Below are 18,923 nucleotides of genomic sequence, written 5' to 3'. Positions count from 1 at the left end.
AAATTTAAAAAGTTTGTAATAATACATTTTCTATATTTTAATTTATGTTTGTTGCTTAAAGGCAGTGTTGACTAAATGGGAAAAGAACTGATTTAAAAGTGCTACATTTTAGGGACTTCCCTGGTGGTACAGTGGTTAAGAATCCGCCTGCCAATGCAGGGGACACAGGTTCGAGCCCCGGTCTGGGAAGATTCCACATGCCGCGGAGCAACTAAGCCCGTGCGCCACAACTACTGAGCCTGCTCTCTAGAGCCCGCGAGCCACAACTATTGAGCTCATGTGCCACAACTATGGAAGCCCAGGTGCCTAGAGTCCGTGCTCTGCAACAAAGAGAAGCCATCACAATGAGAAGCCCGCACACCACAACGAAGAGTAGCCCCCGCTCACGCAGCTAGAGAAAGCCTGAGCGCAGCAACAAAGACCCAACGCAGCCAAAAATAAATAAATAAATAGATAAATAAATAATGCTACATTTTAAAGGGACACTCAGCATAAGATATAAAATGGAAATGATATTAAAATAGCAAACATTTATTAAACACTGACACTGTGCTATGCACTTTACATAACTTTTTTAGTTCTCATAATCCATTGAGATTGATTCCATTATTACCTACATTTACATTTGCTGAATTTGAGGCTAAGAAAGGTTTATGAACTCAAGCTGAGTGTCATCAGAATTGGTTAGAATTTGAAAAAAGAATGTTAAATCACCATCTCTAAACTATTTCACTGTTGGTCACAATAAATGACTACTTAGCATGAATAATCTAGTTATTACTGCCTACATTCAATCGAAAAGATCAAATTAGATTGTCTGTGCAATAGCCATGGTCTGAATTCTGAACATGGGAACAGAATTTCAGAACCTCAGAGATGGGTTCAAGATCACACAGTCCAACTTCCTTGTCTTTCAGATAACAAAATAGAGTCCTGGAGGAGTCCTCAGTGACTTGTGCCAAGTCAAATAGCAAATTGATGGGGTACCTGCAAATAGAACACTGAGAATTCTCTGGATTCCAGGAGCAATACTTCTAATGTGTTATAAAACAAAAACAAGACCAAAACCCAAATCCCCAATACCAGAGAAAAACAAGAATAAATTCAAATAAATAAAAATTAATATCAAGATGGACCTAAAAAACCTTCATTTAAAATCCATTTAAGATGGAAACTTGATTTTAAATGATGTTTTAAGTTTTTATTTTAAAGAGGTAGGCCTAATGTTTTAATGGAAATAATAAAACTTGATGAATAATTTTTTAAAAAATGAGTTTACTCACTTTCTTTTAGATATGATGAAAGACTGTGAGTCAAATCATTGACCTTGAGGAAGCAGGAGTCTAGAAATATGAGAAACATGCTTTGTAGAAGATTTTGCAAACACACACATACTCAAAATAGATTACATGTGAAAGGTGTATTCTTAAATAGGTTGTACAACATTAATGAATTGGGGACTCATATTTTAAAGTTGTCTAGCATTTAAAACAACAGCAGCAGCAACAATAAGTAAACTTTAAACTGTCCATCATTTCTTAGAGTAGTGAAATAGAAGCTTGTATCATTCAACGACTAATGAAGCATCTTTATTTTCAAATCCATGGAATAGGCAATATACAAAGGCAAAGCTGAAACAGCTAACAAATCTATGTGGAGATGCTCAAACTCGTCATCATAGAAATGCAAATTAATACAAAATGAGATAACACTTTGCACACACTTTAGAATGGCAACTGTTAGAAAGATGTATATACCAAGTGTTGCTGAGAATGTAGGATGATGGAAACTCTTTGTGAACTGTAGGTGGAGGTGTAAAGTGGTATCGCTATCCTGGATGGTAGTAAAATTAAGGTGTTTATACCCTATGACCCCAGGATTACATTCCTGAGTAAATAATGGAAAGAAATTCTTGTGTAGTCTGTAAAGAGACATACTCAAGTATATTCATACTAGCATTATTTGTAATACTGGGGAACTAGAAGCAACCTAAAGGTCCATATAGGAGAAAATGGATGAGCAATATGTGGTCGATGAAATCATTGGAATACTGTGTAGCACTTTAGAAGCAATGAAGTAGATGTACTTAAAGCTATACAGGTATCTTGAAAAAGTGTTAAGTGAGGAAAGAAACAGAATGAGAGGTTCAGCACATCATTTAAATAAGTTGTAAAATGTATCCACACGCAACAATATGATATATTTTACAAGAACATATGCATATTTATAAAGGTATAGTAACACATTATGCCTATGGAGAAAGGAATTTGGAGTGTGGATGAGGAAAAGCGGGAAGAATGCATCAAAATACAACATTAACATAACACAGCACAACAACACAATGAAAGAATGGAACGGGCTACAATAAAACATAGGAGCCTTGCTCAACCAACAATGATCATGGTCTAGCAATTACGTAGTATTATTAACTCTGTACCTAAGATGTATAAAAAAGCAACATCATGTTTAATGATGTTAAATTCAGTATAATTCAGTATAATTCAGTATAGCAGAAAAAGTCTGTCTATAAACATAGCAGAGTGTTAGGGAGTAAACTATTACTAAATTAAATGAAACTTATGCTGTGCCCCAGCATATATAACTCACAATATGTGAGTAACCAACTTCAAAGATGTTTCCCCCATACTGTTGTTGAGCCTTTGATGGTCTTGAAAACTGTAACCTCCCAAGCCTGGATATGACCAGACTCACCTGGAGAACTTTACAAAAAATACAGATTCCTGGAATGGACTCCCCCCTTGCTCAATGAGTCAGAATTCCTTGGGGCTGGGCCTGGGAATTTGCTTTTTAAGTTCCTGGGTGATTCAGTTGCGGCTAGCTTACAGGCATTTAGCACTGATCTAAACCACACTGCAGCTCTCAGGAGGACAGCTGAGTTAGCTCTAAGTGATTCCTGCCTCAAAACTCTAATTAAGTTCCCATGTGTATGACATTAACAATGTACATGTACAGTATTAATTGAAAAGACATGTTGCTGCCCTACAGACACAAACAACTTCAAACCACAACCAAGTTAGACACTCAGCAAACTAAATAGGAACAATATTTTATTACTTATATCCATCTTGTATTTATGCCCCTTCCTGAGACTGTTCCAGATAGCCCATGGCGTGCCCCTCCTCTCAAATAACAGAGACCTCCTCTGTGTCCTTGGTCCTGACAGTGTAGTGATGGGCGTTTTCTCTAAAACCTTCCTATGATGGCTTTGTTCACTGTGGCTCAGAATGGCCTAATTTCTTAACTGAAAATGAAAACCTGTTCCTTTTGGCTATAGCAGTATTTTTAACATATTTTAAACATTTTCCCCTCAGCCAACCATGACCACACATTCTTGCCTAACTATATTACTGCACTCTAATGATGGTATAATATAATGTAAACTCACTATGGAACTCAAATGACTCCTTAAAGGCTTTTTCTTCTGACTTTTGACTCTCTACAATTCTAGCAAATTACAATGTTCCATGAGGTTACAGAGTAGCAGTGGTCCCATAATCTTACAAGTCCTTCTTGAGGTGAAGGTAAACTCTAACAAAGAACTAGAAGGGAAAATTGACCACTGAGTCAGAGTAAAATCAAACTTCAGTTAAATATTGAAGAGGCTTTGTTATAATACCTGGTTCCTGAGGATAGAAGAGCCAGGACCTAGCTCTCCTCCTGAGGAACTGCTGTGCTGAGGAGAGTGGTTTCTAACTGCTGTTGGGCTTTCTGATCTCAGCAAGTAGAAAACTCCAGAACTCGCTCATGTGGAAATGAGTTCCTTCAATTCCCTAAAGAGTATTCCTTTTGGAAAAGGAACAGACAGGGGTACTGATGTCTCCAACCCAACGTGCATTTAAAACACACACACACACACACACACACACACACACACACATATCAGTTTATAAAAGAATTATAACAATTCAGGGTATGGGATGTTTTTCAGCTTCTCAAGCCTCTAGAAAGCATAAAGTTGTAATGGAAAAAGGAAATCAAGCTACCCTTGACTTTTTCCAAAAGCAGTGTTAGATATCTCTAGTAGTCTATATATAGAGAGCTCATCTGAAGCAGTGGTGCCCAAACCCTCTGAGGTTTGATTTTACGACACCTTTTCTTCAATCTCTGTGCAAAAGAGTTACAAGTTATATCATTATTTTGAAATTAATTAAAATTGGTTTTTAAAATAATTTTCCAATATCTTTTAACTTAATTATAAATATCTAAGGCAGTAGATATCAAATGATAGTAGGCTTAAGAATCACACAGGGGGTTTCCCTGGTGGTGCAGTGGTTGAGAGTCCGCCTGCCAATGCAGGGGACATGGGTTCGTGCCCCGGTCCGGGAAGATCCCACATGCCGCGGAGCGGCTGGGCCCGTGAGCCATGGCCGCTGAGCCTGCGCGTCCGGAGCCTGTGCTCCACAACGGGAGAGGCCACAACAGTGAGAGGTCCGCATACCGCAAAAAAAAAGAATCACACAGGGCTTCCCTGGTGGTGCAGTGGTTGAGGGTCCGCCTGCCGATGCAGGGGACACGGGTTCATGCCCCGGTCCGGGAAGATCCCACATGCTGCAGAGCAGCTGGGCCCGTGAGCCATGGCCGCTGAGCCTGCACGTCCGGAGCCTGTGCTCCCCGGCGGGACAGGCCACAGCAGTGAGAGGCCCGCGTACAAAATAATAATAATAATAATAATCACACAGGGTGAGGTGTCAGCCTTGCTAAAAATGCAGAATTTTGTCCCTATCTTTAGATGGTTTACTTGAAAAAAGTCTTGACTGGGACCCAAAATACTACCCTAAAAGCAAAACCATGACTAGATATCCATGATAAGGGCAACAACAAAACTAAGATGCTATTAAAGCTAAAGTTCTTATCTATAAAGGATGAGTAAAATTAATTATCTATACTTTTGAATGTGTGCTTTATCTTTTTTTAATTTAACTTCTATCCTCATTAAAATTCTTATTTATTGAAGAATGTGTCCCAAAAAATGCACACCCAATACCTTTTGAATAAAAATTACACATCTTTCTTTTAGACTGAACGAATACCAGTTAGCATCTGAATGAAGAAATCATCCAACAGTTAAAGCTATTAGGTTGAGGAAAGGAGTACTAGCATGTGGAAATATATTAATTAGAAGGAATAACAACAAGGAAGCCTGGCTGTACCTGGTAGGGTTAGTTCTTCTAATTCAATCACTGAGCGGTTGCTGCTGTAATAGTCCTTCATCAGCTTCTGTAGGTCTTCAGGTGTCCCTGGTTTTGGCTCTGATTTTGCAAGAACATCAGTAATTTTCTTCTGATGAGAACGAAGTAAAAATGGGAAGACAGACTTTAGGATGGCATTTGGCTTAGGATGATTCCTCTGGCATTTAAACTAAGTAGATTCTGTGATAGCCAAGTGTGAATGGGAGTTCTAATAAACACACTCGAGAAAACTTAAAAGATACTTCTTGGACATAACTACTGCTTTGAAAAATGAATGGATGATCTAAAAGACTCCTTGTAACTCTTGGTCTCTGCTAGGAGAACTAAAAATTTTGCAGGAGTCTATAATAGGGTACTATTTTCTGTTAAAAGTCAATAAATCTTGTTGCTTGTGGAAACCTCCTTTTAAGCCTCAGAAAATGTGTATTCCTGGGAGAGGAGAATTTTGAGAATTTCCTGTGTAACCTGGTTCTTAAGGCACTGAGTTTCAGTTTGGATTTCTGGGATTAAAGTAAGAGTTGCAGGACTAATCTCAGCAAAGGAGGACACTAAATACGGGCACTTGAGACCCTCAATTCTCAAGTCTTGGGAGAGACATCTTGAATTGGCCCTATGGAAAGCAGAACAGGAAATACTTTACATCTATTTTGATTTGGCCTTATTTGTGTAGCATTTACTGAATGCCTGCAATGTACTAGGAATGCACAATTGTTCATTTAACTTTCATCATAAACTTCCCTTCTTATTTCTTCCTAGTATTTCACCAAAAATCCAGAAAGAGCCCTTCCTTGCCTCCTACCCCAGCTTTCCCCCCTCCTTCCATACTATCTTCCTTTTTATACCACTGCCAAGAAAGTTCTGTCAAATGAATTAACTTTAAAAGAACACGTCATCCGTGGGCACATTTTAGCATGACCTCAGCCAAGGCTAAACTAGCTAGCTGGAGTTCTGACCTTGAACCCCAAGAACTTAACACTCCTGAAGGCCATTAGTGTACAAACTATCAAAGAGAAGTTAAAGTCATTTCTTTAAGGACTTGCCAAAACTCAGCCAATTTGGCATTTCCCATCCTCCTATTTGGCCATGTGCAGGCAAGGAAAACATATGCACACACACTCTCAGTTTTCTAAAAGCTTGCTGTTAAGTAATTGGTTTGAGTCCATCTTCTTTCCTCTAATCCCAATCGCATTTCCTCTGCTGACTACAGCAGTAGACCCTTCTTGGCAGGGAGAGAATTACACTGCTGTTTTCACAACTGTGGTGGAAGGTCAAAGCTAACCACACTTTTGGGCTTCCCTGGTGGTGCAGTGGTTAAGAATCCACCTGCCAATGCAGGGGACACAGGTTCGAACCCTGGTCCACGAAGATCCCACATGCTGTGGAGCAACTAAGCCCGTGTGCCACAACTACTGAGCCTGCGCTCTAGAGCCCACGTGCCACAAATACTGAAGCCCGCGTGCCCAGAGCCCGTGCTCGAAAGCCCGCACACAGCAACGAACACCCAATGCAGCCAAAAATAAATAAATTAATTAATTAAAAAAAAAAAAGCTAACCACACTTTCTTCAAGGCTGAGCCATAAGAAAGTTTGTATAGGAGGAACAGAGTTTTCCATATGTTCACAGGCAAGTCTTAAAACGCAAGGGGAGCCTTTTGCTTTAAATTATGGTTCGAAATTAGAGTCAGAAATGCCTTATACTTACACTACTTTCATCTGCTTATTATTCTCTTTTTATTAATACTTTAAGACATAAGGTTTTTTAAAAATGAAATGGGTAAGAAAAGAAGGTTGGTAAATTTCTTTTCTTAGACAGAGCCAGAGGGACCAGAAGGCAGGAGAGCTCTGGGCCCCTTCTAGAATTAGAAACCCGTCTGACTTCTGACCACAGTGAAAACACAGGGTGGGTGACAAAGATGTCTGGTAATCCACAAGACTGAAATAGGAATTAGAAGAATTTATTTTTAGCTCCAACAGAAACACTTATTACTAGTGACCTTAGGAAAGTCACCAAACCTCAATGAATTTTACAATTTTTGCATATCTAAAGTGGGGATTACAATAATTGCCTCATCAAAGTACACTATATAACAATGTGACAGAAACCAAGTGGGTCCGTACCATTATAAAAAATCATTAATATTACCTTCTTCCTCTTCCTGGTCTTGGTGGCATCTTCATTTGTTTCCTTTGGTTGTATCAAGAAACATTCTTTAGGCTATAAAGAAATGTAAATGAGAAAACTTTCATCTTAGCATGATGAGGTGTCAACTAATGGTATGAATCCCAAAGTATCAATATCTACTGTCATGCATGTATTCTTCAGAGTATCTTGGTAATATGGACAAAGAAATGTTGGAAAATCCACTGAAGGCTATTATGCAGGGGCCGAGCTGAGAGAATTTGTAAAAGTGAGAAAGTGCAGATGACTCAAGACTGGAAAATCTTTGAACAAAGGTCAAAATGTGTGAGTAAGTGTATATATGTGTTTGAGGTGGTGGTACAGGGTATTAAAGATGGAAGACAGTGGCTAGGTTTGGAAAATACAGGCAGAAAGAGATGTGATTAAAATTAAGATGTAGTAAAGAAGTCTGACTAGAATGACTGGTGTTTCCAGGAACTAGCAATGTGTGAGTCTGTATTTCCAAGTCACTGACTTATCATTTTGTTATCCATTCCTTTCCTCTTCTCAAATAGGCACAGAAAATCTGAAGTAGGATATATTTACTTATATTTTTATAAAACCAGCTGCACCAAATGTCTTATCTATAGTGACTACAAAATGAATGTTTCTGCTTATGGTCTGACAAAAGCCTCAACACCATGGCATCCTGAGTAATTGATTTTGCCTGTTGCCTTGACCCCTGGAGTACCCTATATAGTTTAGTGCTATTTTTACCCTAAGGGTTTGTTTTTTGTTTTGTTTTAGTGTAGAAAAACAGGAAATTTGGACTAAGACCCTGATTTATAAAATAGAATGCTTCAGATTCCATATTTATTAATCATAGGCAGTTATATAAAATGTTTCCTGTATTAGATCTTTTATGCAACATTTTCAAACAAGTTGCCAAGTAAGACATAAAATATAAGTGAAAACTTATTCTGAGTTTTTTCTTGATTAAGTTTCCATTCCAACTAGAGAGTACTCAGTTTAAGCTGGTAAACTACTAACTAAAGCAATCTTGACTCTACTGGCTTTGTTTAAAATGATTACAGATGAAGCTTCCTATTAAAGTTTCCAGATAGCCTGCAGATTAAGAATGCCTATGGCCTGAATCCAGAGAGATATAATGCTATGTAATTTCTTCAAGATATGGGGCCAGGACCAGCAGTTTCTAGACTCTGTTTCAGTTATAGAGAAGTAGATTCAAAAGGCTCAGGATTAAAGTAATATGGGAATCTTGAAATTTCAGCTGCTTCTCAGTTAAAAGAAAAAACCTGCAAAGTACAATTGCATCATAGCTAAAGAAAACAGATATTAGGACCTCTCTTATTTAGAAAGTTAAGCTGTCTTGTGGATGCAGATACACGCTAATTTGATGCCAATTAGAAACTGGGCCAAGGCCACTAATATGTCACAGAAGCTGCCAGACAGTCATAAGAGTCCAATTACAGATCAAGCCAACATCAGCTCATGCTGCTATGGCAAAGGCCTGGATACAATTAGTATCTCCTTAGATTCCTCAAGGCATACTTCAGTATCTTGTCCCCATTATGAAGGTGTTGGGGGGAAGCAGATGTAGAACCTGTTTCATTTTCTTATTTAGCAAATGGGGGTGCTCTCTAAGAGTATGTTCAATGTGCGGGGTTTGTATTTATGCCAGGTTTACAAAGCCAATTAAACATGACACAAATTAAATGTGGAAATGAGCTCAGTTATAAGGATATGGACTCTCCAATTCTGGAAGAAAAAATAAAAACACAATTCTGAATCATGCAAAGGAATAAAGAAACATGCTTGACAACTGCTTTTGTCAAGATCCTGTAACAGGTTTACATGCTAGGTTCAAATTCTTACATCATCTTAAAGGAAATGCAGTATGATATTTGTTTTCTGGGAGCAGTCACTTTAGCTGGTTGCAGTAGGGTGCTAATGAAGAAGCAAGTTTATGGGGTCAATTTCCATATAAGTGAGACTACTTTATGAAGAAATACAAAGCCCATAGTGTTGAAAATTCCTAAACATTGCCAGCTGCCTTACAAATGCTGATGTTTACCCTCAGAGAGACTAGGTAAGATGAGGAAGACTCAGGGTAGGCCAACTAACCATTTCTAGAAACTGATTCCAACAGTATCTGACTTTGGCAGTTAATAAGTAATGTCATTTCTTTATGCAGTGATTTTTAAATATGTACCCTGAGTATGAAGTTAAAGATTTAGAAGAATCACACTTGCCCAAAAATATACCAAAAAAAACTTATTAAGCTTTCAGTGAAGCAATTAATTGGGGCATGTTTTCAATTCCTTAAAGTGTCAAAAATTATATCCTTTTAGAATGAGTCTTCTGGTTTTAACCATGGCAAATCATTTTCAAAACGCTACTAAAATGAAAATAAAGGAGGGACTTCCCTGGTGGCGCAGTGGTTAAGACTCCATGCTCCCAATGCAGGGGGCCCAGGTTCTATCCCTGGTTGGGGAACTAGATCTCACATGCATGCTGCAACTAACAGTTCACATGTCTCTACTAAGGAGCCCGTGAGCTGCAACTAAGGAGCCCATCTGCTGCAACTAAGACCCAGCACAACTAAATAAATATTAAAAAAAAAAATTGAAAATAAAGGAAACTGAAAAAGATATGTCTATAAGGACCAAGAAACCAGGAGAAAGGACAACAGTAGTGGGAGAGATTTCAACAACTTTTTGGAAAATGGAAAGGGTTGGAACTGGATGGAAGCTATTTAGCATAGGGAGAGAGACATCTAGCACCTGGGTTTCTAGAGAGGCGGATGCTAACGATAAGTGTGTCTGTTTCACCTGTTGGACTCTGAAAAGGTTCAGCAGTGGGTGGCACAAGGTACTACAGAGGGGAAAGGGTTTGAAAGAAAGGACTGGTTGAAACTTTACATTTAAAATGATTAGCCTCCCTCGTATCTTCTGCCCAGGTAGCCAAGCAACTATCCCATTACTGCTTCCTCTCATCTTGTTCTTCCTAACAGAAGACTGGAGATTTATGCTCTGGAGAGAATAAGAAGACCAAGAAGTCTAGCACAAGGGAGGCAGGGTAGAGGTTGAGGCTCATTTCCTTTTCCTGTCCCTGTTTCAGGATATTTCAAGAGAGGCTTATATAGTGTAGGCAGAACACTACTGAATTCTTCTCTGGAAAAATAAAATGGTCTAAGAGAAATGCCACAAGAGAGTGACATTTGGGGGTTCCATAGTAAATGTCCAGCTTTGTTATCATATCACCCTATCAAGAGGTCCACTAATTAACAAGCCCCACTTATGCACAAAAGTTTTCCATTAACTTTTTAGTGTGTCTCTCTTTAATATGAATAGACAGCTAAGGTTCATCAGACATTTAGGAAAGTCTCCAACGTCATAGCAAATAAACAAAAAAAAAAAAAAGAAAAAAGAACATGGAGGAAACAGAGACTGTACTTCAAAACAATTACAATTAATATTCTCAGAGAGATGAGGGAAGAATTTTCAGCCATGAAACAAGATGCTATAAAATGAGGATGCTATAAAAAAGGAAAAAAAATCAAAAAACATTTAAACCTGAAAACAAATAAGAAAGTTGGGGGACTTCCTTGGTGGCACAGTGGTTAAAGAATCTGCCTGCCAATGCAGAGGACATGGGTTTGATCTCTGGTTGGGAAGATCCCACATGCTGCGGAGCAACTAAGCCCATGAGCCACAACTACTGAGCCTGCACACTGCAACTACTGAAGCCAGCGCGCTCTAGGGCCCGCGTGCCGCAACTACTGAGCCCACGTGCTGCAACTACTGAAGCCTGCGCACCTAAAGCCTGTGCTCCACAACAAGAGAAGCCACTGCAATGAGAAGCCTGTGCACTGCAACAAAGAGTAGTCCCTACTTGCCACAACTAGAGAAAGCTCTTGCACACCAATGAAGACCCAATGCAGCAAAAAATTAAAATAATTAAAATAAAAATTAAAATAATTAAAATAAAAATTAAAGAAAGTTGCAATAAAAATGTAGGAGGAAGGCTTGAAGATAAAGTAGAAAAAATCTCCCAGAAAGATGAAAAAATGATAAGAAAAACATGGTAGGAAAATTAGAGAATCAGCCCAAGAGAATCAACATGCCAATAAAAGGTATTATAGAAAGTAAGAGTCATATAAAACAGCGGGAAAGAAGTGATAAAAAAATGTATGAAAAACTTCCAGAACTGAAGGAAATTTTCTAGAACATGAAACTCCAAATTGAAAGCCCATTAAATATACAGTACAATGGATAAGAAAAATAACCATGCTAAGGAAAATCACTGTGAAATTGCAGAACATCCTGGACAAACAAAAGATTGTAAAAACTTATGAAAAGAAAAACAGTAACATACAAAATACAAAAGGTCAAAGAAAAGAATGGTGGCAGAACGTGCAACAGCAGTAATGGATGCTTGAACTCAGTAGAACAAAGCCTTCAAAATTATGGGGAAAATTTATTTGCAAATTACATTTTTTTTCAAATTAGATTTTTATACCCAGCAAAATTATCAATCAAGTTAAGAGGAAATTTTTCAGATTTCAAACATTCTCAGATATTTAAGATCTCAAAAAATTTACTTCCTACCCACAGATACTCAAGGCTCTATTACAGCACAGTAAAGGACTAAATCAAGAAAAAGGATGACATAGGATTCAGTAAGTAGGGAGACCAATCCGGGAGACTACTGAAGGGGCAGTAAAGAGAAGTCTCAGTTGTTCAGCAGGCCTAGAGAATAACCAATTCAGAGTGGAATAAAAGTGTGGAGATCTGTAGGAAAGAACAATAACTGATCTATTTGAGCATATGGAAAATATTGTCCATGGGCATGTGGAAGAGATGTTGGAACATATGGGAGCAATTAACAGTAGGAACATAGCAAGCTAGGCAAGTGAAGAAATGAGGTAATTGTTCATACCATAAAAATAAAGAGTTGTATAAGAAAGGAGGGATGATTATAGCTTCTCTTTTTCTCAGCACTGAACAGTGTTTCCATGGTCATAATAATGAAAGAGTGACAACTGTTTTAACCAAAATATAATATTGTATCAGCAGAGGAAGTAGCAGTTGGAGAGGCAACAGGGCATAGGTGAGAGGACTATGTCCTCCTATGCTACCTTGGGAAGATAATGTCAGAGAGTGGTAAATCAAGAAACTGCAGTATAAAATATAAGGTAGCAAGTAAGAAAAACAGCTAAAGACTGATGGTGGTTGCCGCTGAGGAAAGACCTAGATGAGTAGGGAAGGGGACTGCTGCTTTTCCACTAAAAACTTTTAATAGTGTTTGATTATTACTTTGGTAAAAATAAAAAAATGTAAATTGTCATTTTATAACAAAAACAAGCATGTTCGTTGTAAAAATAAAAACAACTTAGAACTGCCTTTTGGGTTTGGCCAAAAGTTATTCAATACACACTCACCGAAATGTCTAAAATTAAAAGACAGATAACTCCAAAAGTTGACAAAAATATAAAGCAAGCAAAACTCTCATACACTGATAGTGGGAGTGGAAAAAAGGCATAATTATTTTTGAAAAAAGTCTAGCAGTTTTTATAAAACTAAACATGATTCAGCAATTCTATTCCTATGTGTTTACTCAAGAGAAATAAAAATATATGCTAAAAAAAAGGCTTGTATATGATTGTTGATTGTAGATTTATTCATAATAGACCCTAACAGGAAACAGCCACAGGTATCCATCAACAGAAGAATGGATAAATAAACTATGATATATTTATATGGTTGAATATTACTTAGTGTTATGGACTGAATTGTGTTCCCCATAATTCATATGCTAAAGCCCTAACCCCCCGTGTGACTATATTTGGAGATAGGGTCTTTGAAGAGGTAATTAAGGTTAAATGAGGTCATAAGGATGGAGTCCTGATCCAATAGGACTGGTGTCCTTATATGAGGAGGAAGAGACACTAGGAATGTGCATGCACAGAGAAAGACCATATGAGGACACAGTGAGAAGGCAACCATCTACAAACCAAGGGGAAAAGCATCAGGAGAAACTAAACCTGACAACACCCTGATTTTGGACTTCCAGCCTCCAGAACCGTGAGAAATAAATTGCTGATGTTTATACCACCCAGTCTGTGCTACTTTATTATGGCAGTCTTAGCAGACTAATATACTCAGCAAAACTAAACAAAAAACAAAAAACAAAAACAAACAAAAAGAACCACTGTCATCAACATGGATGAATCTAAATAATATTGTGCTGAATAAAAGAAGTCTTGAACAAAAGAGCATACCCTGTATGATTTCATTTACATGAAATCCTAGAAAAAGCAAAACAAATTTTGGGGGAAAAAACATCAGAACAGTGGTTGCCTCAGGGGCAAGGAGTTTGGAATGGTGATTAACAGGGAGGTGGCATGAAAGGATTCTGGGGTGATGGTAATGTTCTGTATCCTGTAGGGGTTTGTGTTACGGAGTTATATGAATTTGTCAAAACTCATTGAATGGTACATTTGACATTTGTGTATTTTATTGTATGTTAACTTTACCTTACAAGGAAAAAGAAAAGAACTTTAAAGTAAATATTGAGCTTTTAAAAATAATATGCAAAAAAAAAAAAAAAAAAAAAGAGTTAAAAATAATATGCAACGACTGAAAGCGCGGAGCCCAGTGACAGGCGTGGGACGCTGGGGCTGCTGCTGCCGCCGCCAAGAAGCCTGTGTGCGAGCGCAGGTCACTGTCCACACCGCCCTTCCGGGAGCCTGTGCAGCCCGCCACTGCTGGGGTCCCGGGATCCAGGGGCGGCTTCCCTGGGAGAACGCACGGCGCGCCTCAGGCTCGTGCAACGTCACGCCGACCTCTGCCGCTGCAGGCTCGCCCCGCACTCCGTGCCCCTCCCTCCTGCCCGGCCTAAGTAAACCAGAGTCCCCGAAGAGGCTGCTCCTTTAACCCTGTCCTGTCTGAGCGAAGAACAGATGCCCTCCGGCGACCTACACGCAGAGGCGGGGCCAAATCCAAAGCTGAGACCCAGGAGCTGTGAGAACAAAGAAGAGAAAGGGAAACCTCTCCCAGCAGCCTCAAGCAGCGGATTAAAGCTCCACAATCAACTTGATGTACCCTGCATCTGTGGAATACATGAATAGACAACAAATCATCCCAAATTGAGGAGCCAGGAGTCAGTGCTGTGCCTCTGAGGTGGGAGAGCCAACTTCAGGACACAGGTCCACAAGAGACCTCCCAGCTTCACATAATATCAAACGGCGAAAATCTTCCAGAGATCTCCATCTCAACACCACCACCCAGCTTCACTCAACGACCAGAAAGCTACAGTGCTGGACACCCTATGTCAAACAACTAGCAAGACAGGAACACAACGCCACCCATTAGCAGAGAGGTGGCCTAAAATCATAAAAAGTCCGCAGACACCCCAAAACACACCACCAGACGTGGACCTGCCCACCAGAAAGACAAGATCCAGCCTCATCCACCAGAACACAGGCACTAGTCCCCTCCACCAGGAAGCCTACACAACCCACTAAACCAACCTTAGCCACTGGGGACAGACACCAAAAACAACGGGAACTACGAACCTGCAGCCTGCAAAAAGGAGACCCCAAACACAGTAACATAAGCAAAATGAGAAGACAGAAAAACACACAGCAGGAGAAGGAGCAAGATAAAAACCCACCAGACCTAACAAATGAAGAGGTAATGGCAGTCTACCTGAAAAAGAATTCAGAATAATGATGGTAAAGATGATCCAAGATTCTATTTCCCAGATCCAAAATCTTGGAAATAGAATAGACGAAATGCAAGAAACAGTTAACAAGGACCTAGAAGAACTAAAGATGAATCAAGCATCGATTAAAAACACAATAAATGAAATAAAAAATACTCTAGGTGGGATCAATAGCAGAATAACTGAGGCAGAAGAACGGATAAGTGAGGTGGAAGATAAAATAGTGGAAATAACTGCTGCAGAGCAAAATAAAGAAAAAAAGAATGAAAAGAACAGAGGACAGTCTCAGAGACCTCTGGGGCAACATTAAATGCACCAACATTCGAATTATAGGGGTTCCAGAAGAAGAAGAGAAAAAGAAAGGGACTGAGAAAATATTTGAAGAGATTATAGTTGACAACTTCCCTAATATGGGAAAGGAAATAGTTAATCAAGTCCAGGAGGCACAGAGAGTCCCATACAGAATAAATCCAAGGAGAAATACGCCAAGACACATATTAATCAAACTGTCAAAAATTAAACACAAAGAAATCATATTAAAAGCAGCAAGGGAAAAACAACAAATAACACACAAGGGAATCCCCATCAGGATAACAGCTGATCTCTCAGCAGAAACTCTACAAGCCAGAAGGGAGTGGCAGGACATAATTAAAGTGATGAAGGAGAAAAACCTGCAACCAAGATTACTCTACCCAGCAAGGATCTCGTTCAGATTTGATGGAGAAATTAAAATGTTTACAGACAAGCAAAAGCTGCGAGAGTTCAGCACCACCAAACCAGCTTTACAACAAATGCTAAAGGAACTTCTCTAGGCGAGAAACACAACAGAAGGAAAAGACCTACAATAACGAACCCAAAACAATTAAGAAAATGGGAATAGGAACATACATATCAATAATTACCTTAAATGTAAATGGATTAAATGCTCCCACCGAAAGACACAGATTGGCTGAATGGATACAAAAACAAGACCCATATATATGCTGTCTACAAGAGACCCACTTCAGACCTAGAGACACATACAGACTGAAAGTAAGGGGATGGAAAAAGATATTCCATGCAAATGGAAACCAAAAGAAAGCTGGAGTAGCAATTCTCATATCAGACAAAATAGACTTTAAAATAAAGACTACTAGAAGAGACAAAGAAGGACACTACATAATGATCAAGGGATCGATCCAAGAAGAAGATATAACAATTGTAAATATTTATGCACCGAACATAGGAGCACCTCAATACATAAGGCAAATACTAACAGCCATAAAAGGGGAAATCGACAGTAACACAATCATAGTAGGGGACTTTAACACCTCACTTTCACCAATGGACAGATCATCCAAAATGAAAATAAATAAGGAAACACAAGCTTTAAATGATACATTAAACAAGATGGACTTAATTGATATTTATAGGACATTCCACCCAAAAACAACAGAATACACATTTTTCTCAAGTGCTCATGGAACATTCTCCAGGAGAGATCATATCTTGGGTCACAAATCAAGCCTTGGTAAATTTAAGAAAATTGAAATTGTATCAGGTATCTTTTCCGACCACAATGCTATGAGACTAGATATCAATTACAGGAAAAGAGCTGTAAAAAATACAAACACATGGAGGCTAAACAATACACTACTTAATAACAAAGTGATCACTGAAGAAATCAAAGGGGAAATTAAAAAATACCTAGAAACAAATGACAATGGAGACACGATGACCCAAAACCTATGGGATGCAGCAAAAGCAGTTCTAAGAGGGAAGTTTATAGCAATACAATCCCACCTTAAGAAACAGGAAACATCTCGAATAAACAACCTAACCTTGCACCTAAAGCAATTAGAGAAAGAAGAACAAAAACGTCCCAAAGTTAGCAGAAGGAAAGAAATCATAAAAATCAGATCAGAAATAAATGAAAAAGAAACGAAGGAAACGATAGCAAAGATCAATAAAACTAAGAGCTGGTTCTTTGAGAAGATAAACAAAATTGACAAACCATTAGCCAGCCTCATCAAGAAAAAAAGGGAGGAGACTCAAATCAATAGAATTAGAAATGAAAAAGGAGAAGTAACAACTGACACTGCAGAAATACAAAAGATCATGAGAGATTACTACAAGCAACTCTATGCCAATAAAATGGACAACCTGAAAGAAATGGACAAATTCTTAGAAATGCACAACCTGCCAAGATTGAATCAGGAAGAAATAGAAAATATGAACAGACCAATCACAAGCACTGAAATTGAAACTGTGATAAAAAATCTTCCAACAAACAAAAGCCCAGGACCAGATGGCTTCACAGGTGAATTCTATCAAGCATTTAGAGAAGAGCTAACACCCATCCTTCTCAAACTCTTTCAAAATATAGCAGAGGGAGGAACACTCCCAAACTCATTCTACAAGGCCACCATCACCTTGATACCAAAACCAAACAAGGATGTCACAAAGAAAGAAAACTACAGGCCAATATCACTGATGAACATAGATGCAAAAATCCTCAACAAAATACTAGCAAACAGAATCCAACAGCACATTAAAAGGATCATACACCATGATCAAGTGGGGTTTATTCCAGGAATGCAAGGATTCTTAAATATACGCAAATCAATCAACGTGATACACCACATTAACAAATTGAAGAAGAAAAACCATATGATCATCTCAATAGATGCAGAGAAAGTTTTCGACAAAATTCAACACTCATTTATGAGAAAAACCCTGCAGAAAGTAGGCATAGAGGGAACTTTCCTCAACATAATAAAGGCCATATATGACAAACCCACAGCCAGCATCGTCCTCAATGGTGAAAAACTGAAACCATTTCCACAAAGATCAGGAACGAGACAAGGTTGCCCACTCTCACCACTCTTATTCAACATAGTTTTGGAAGTTTTAGCCACAGCAATCAGAGAAGAAAAGGAAATAAAAGGAATCCAAATTGGAAAAAAAGAAGTAAAGCTGTCACTGTTTGCAGATGACATGATACTATACATAGAGAATCCTAAAGATGCTACCAGAAAACTAATAGAGCTAATCAATGAATTTGGTAAAGTTGCAGGATACAAATTTAATGCACAGAAATCTCTGGCATTCCTATATACTAATGATGAAAAATCTGAAAGTGAAATCAAGGAAACACTCCCATTTACCATTGCAACAAAAAGAATAAAATATCTAGGAATAAACCCACCTAAGGAGACAAAAGACCTGTATGCAGAAAATTGTAAGACACTGATGAAAGAAATTAAAGATGATACAAATAGATGGAGAGATGTACCATGTTCTTGGATTGGAATAATGAACATTGTGAAAATGACTCTACTACCCAAAGCAATCTACAGATTCAATGCAGTCCCTATCAAACTACCACTGGCATTTTTCACAGAACTAGAGCAAAAAATTTCACAATTTGTATGGAAACACAAAAGACCCCGAATAGGCAAAGCAATCTTGAGAACGAAAAATGGAGCTGGAGGAATCAGGCTCCCTGACTTCAGACTATACTACAAAGCTACAGTAATCAAGACAGTATGGTACTGGCACAAAAACAGAAAGATAGATCAATGGAACAGGATAGAAAGCCCAGAGATAAACCCACGCACATATGGTCACCTTATCTTTGATAAAGGAGGCAGGAATGTACAGTGGAGAAAGGACAGCCTCTTCAATAAGTGGTGCTGGGAAAACTGGATAGGGACATGTAAAAGTATGAGATTAGATCACTCCCTAACACCATACACAAAAATAAGCTCAAAATGGATTAAAGACCTAAATGTAAGGCCAGACACTATCAAACTCTTAGAGGAAAACATAGGCAGAACACTCTATGACATAAATCACAGCAAGATC

General features: G+C 38.5%; 1 protein-coding gene across 3 annotated transcripts in view; it reads right to left on the bottom strand.

Annotated features, from left to right (window-relative positions):
- CMSS1 (cms1 ribosomal small subunit homolog) overlaps positions 1-18,923 on the bottom strand; it is a 396,516-nt gene that overhangs the window by 13,076 nt on the left and 364,517 nt on the right. For all 3 annotated transcript variants that reach the window (XM_081235233.1, XM_081235234.1, XM_081235235.1), the window contains 3 exons: positions 7,353-7,424; positions 5,172-5,301; positions 1,284-1,343 (listed from right to left, as the gene is read on the bottom strand). In XM_081235233.1, the coding sequence (XP_081091359.1) occupies positions 1,284-1,343; positions 5,172-5,301; positions 7,353-7,424 (262 nt within the window). The remainder of the gene's footprint in view (positions 1-1,283; positions 1,344-5,171; positions 5,302-7,352; positions 7,425-18,923) is intronic.

This window comes from Mesoplodon bidens, assembly GCF_964165515.1.
Source record: "Mesoplodon bidens genome assembly, chromosome: 5".
NCBI lineage: Eukaryota > Metazoa > Chordata > Mammalia > Artiodactyla > Ziphiidae > Mesoplodon > Mesoplodon bidens.
This window is presented reverse-complemented; position numbering and strand designations above follow the sequence as displayed.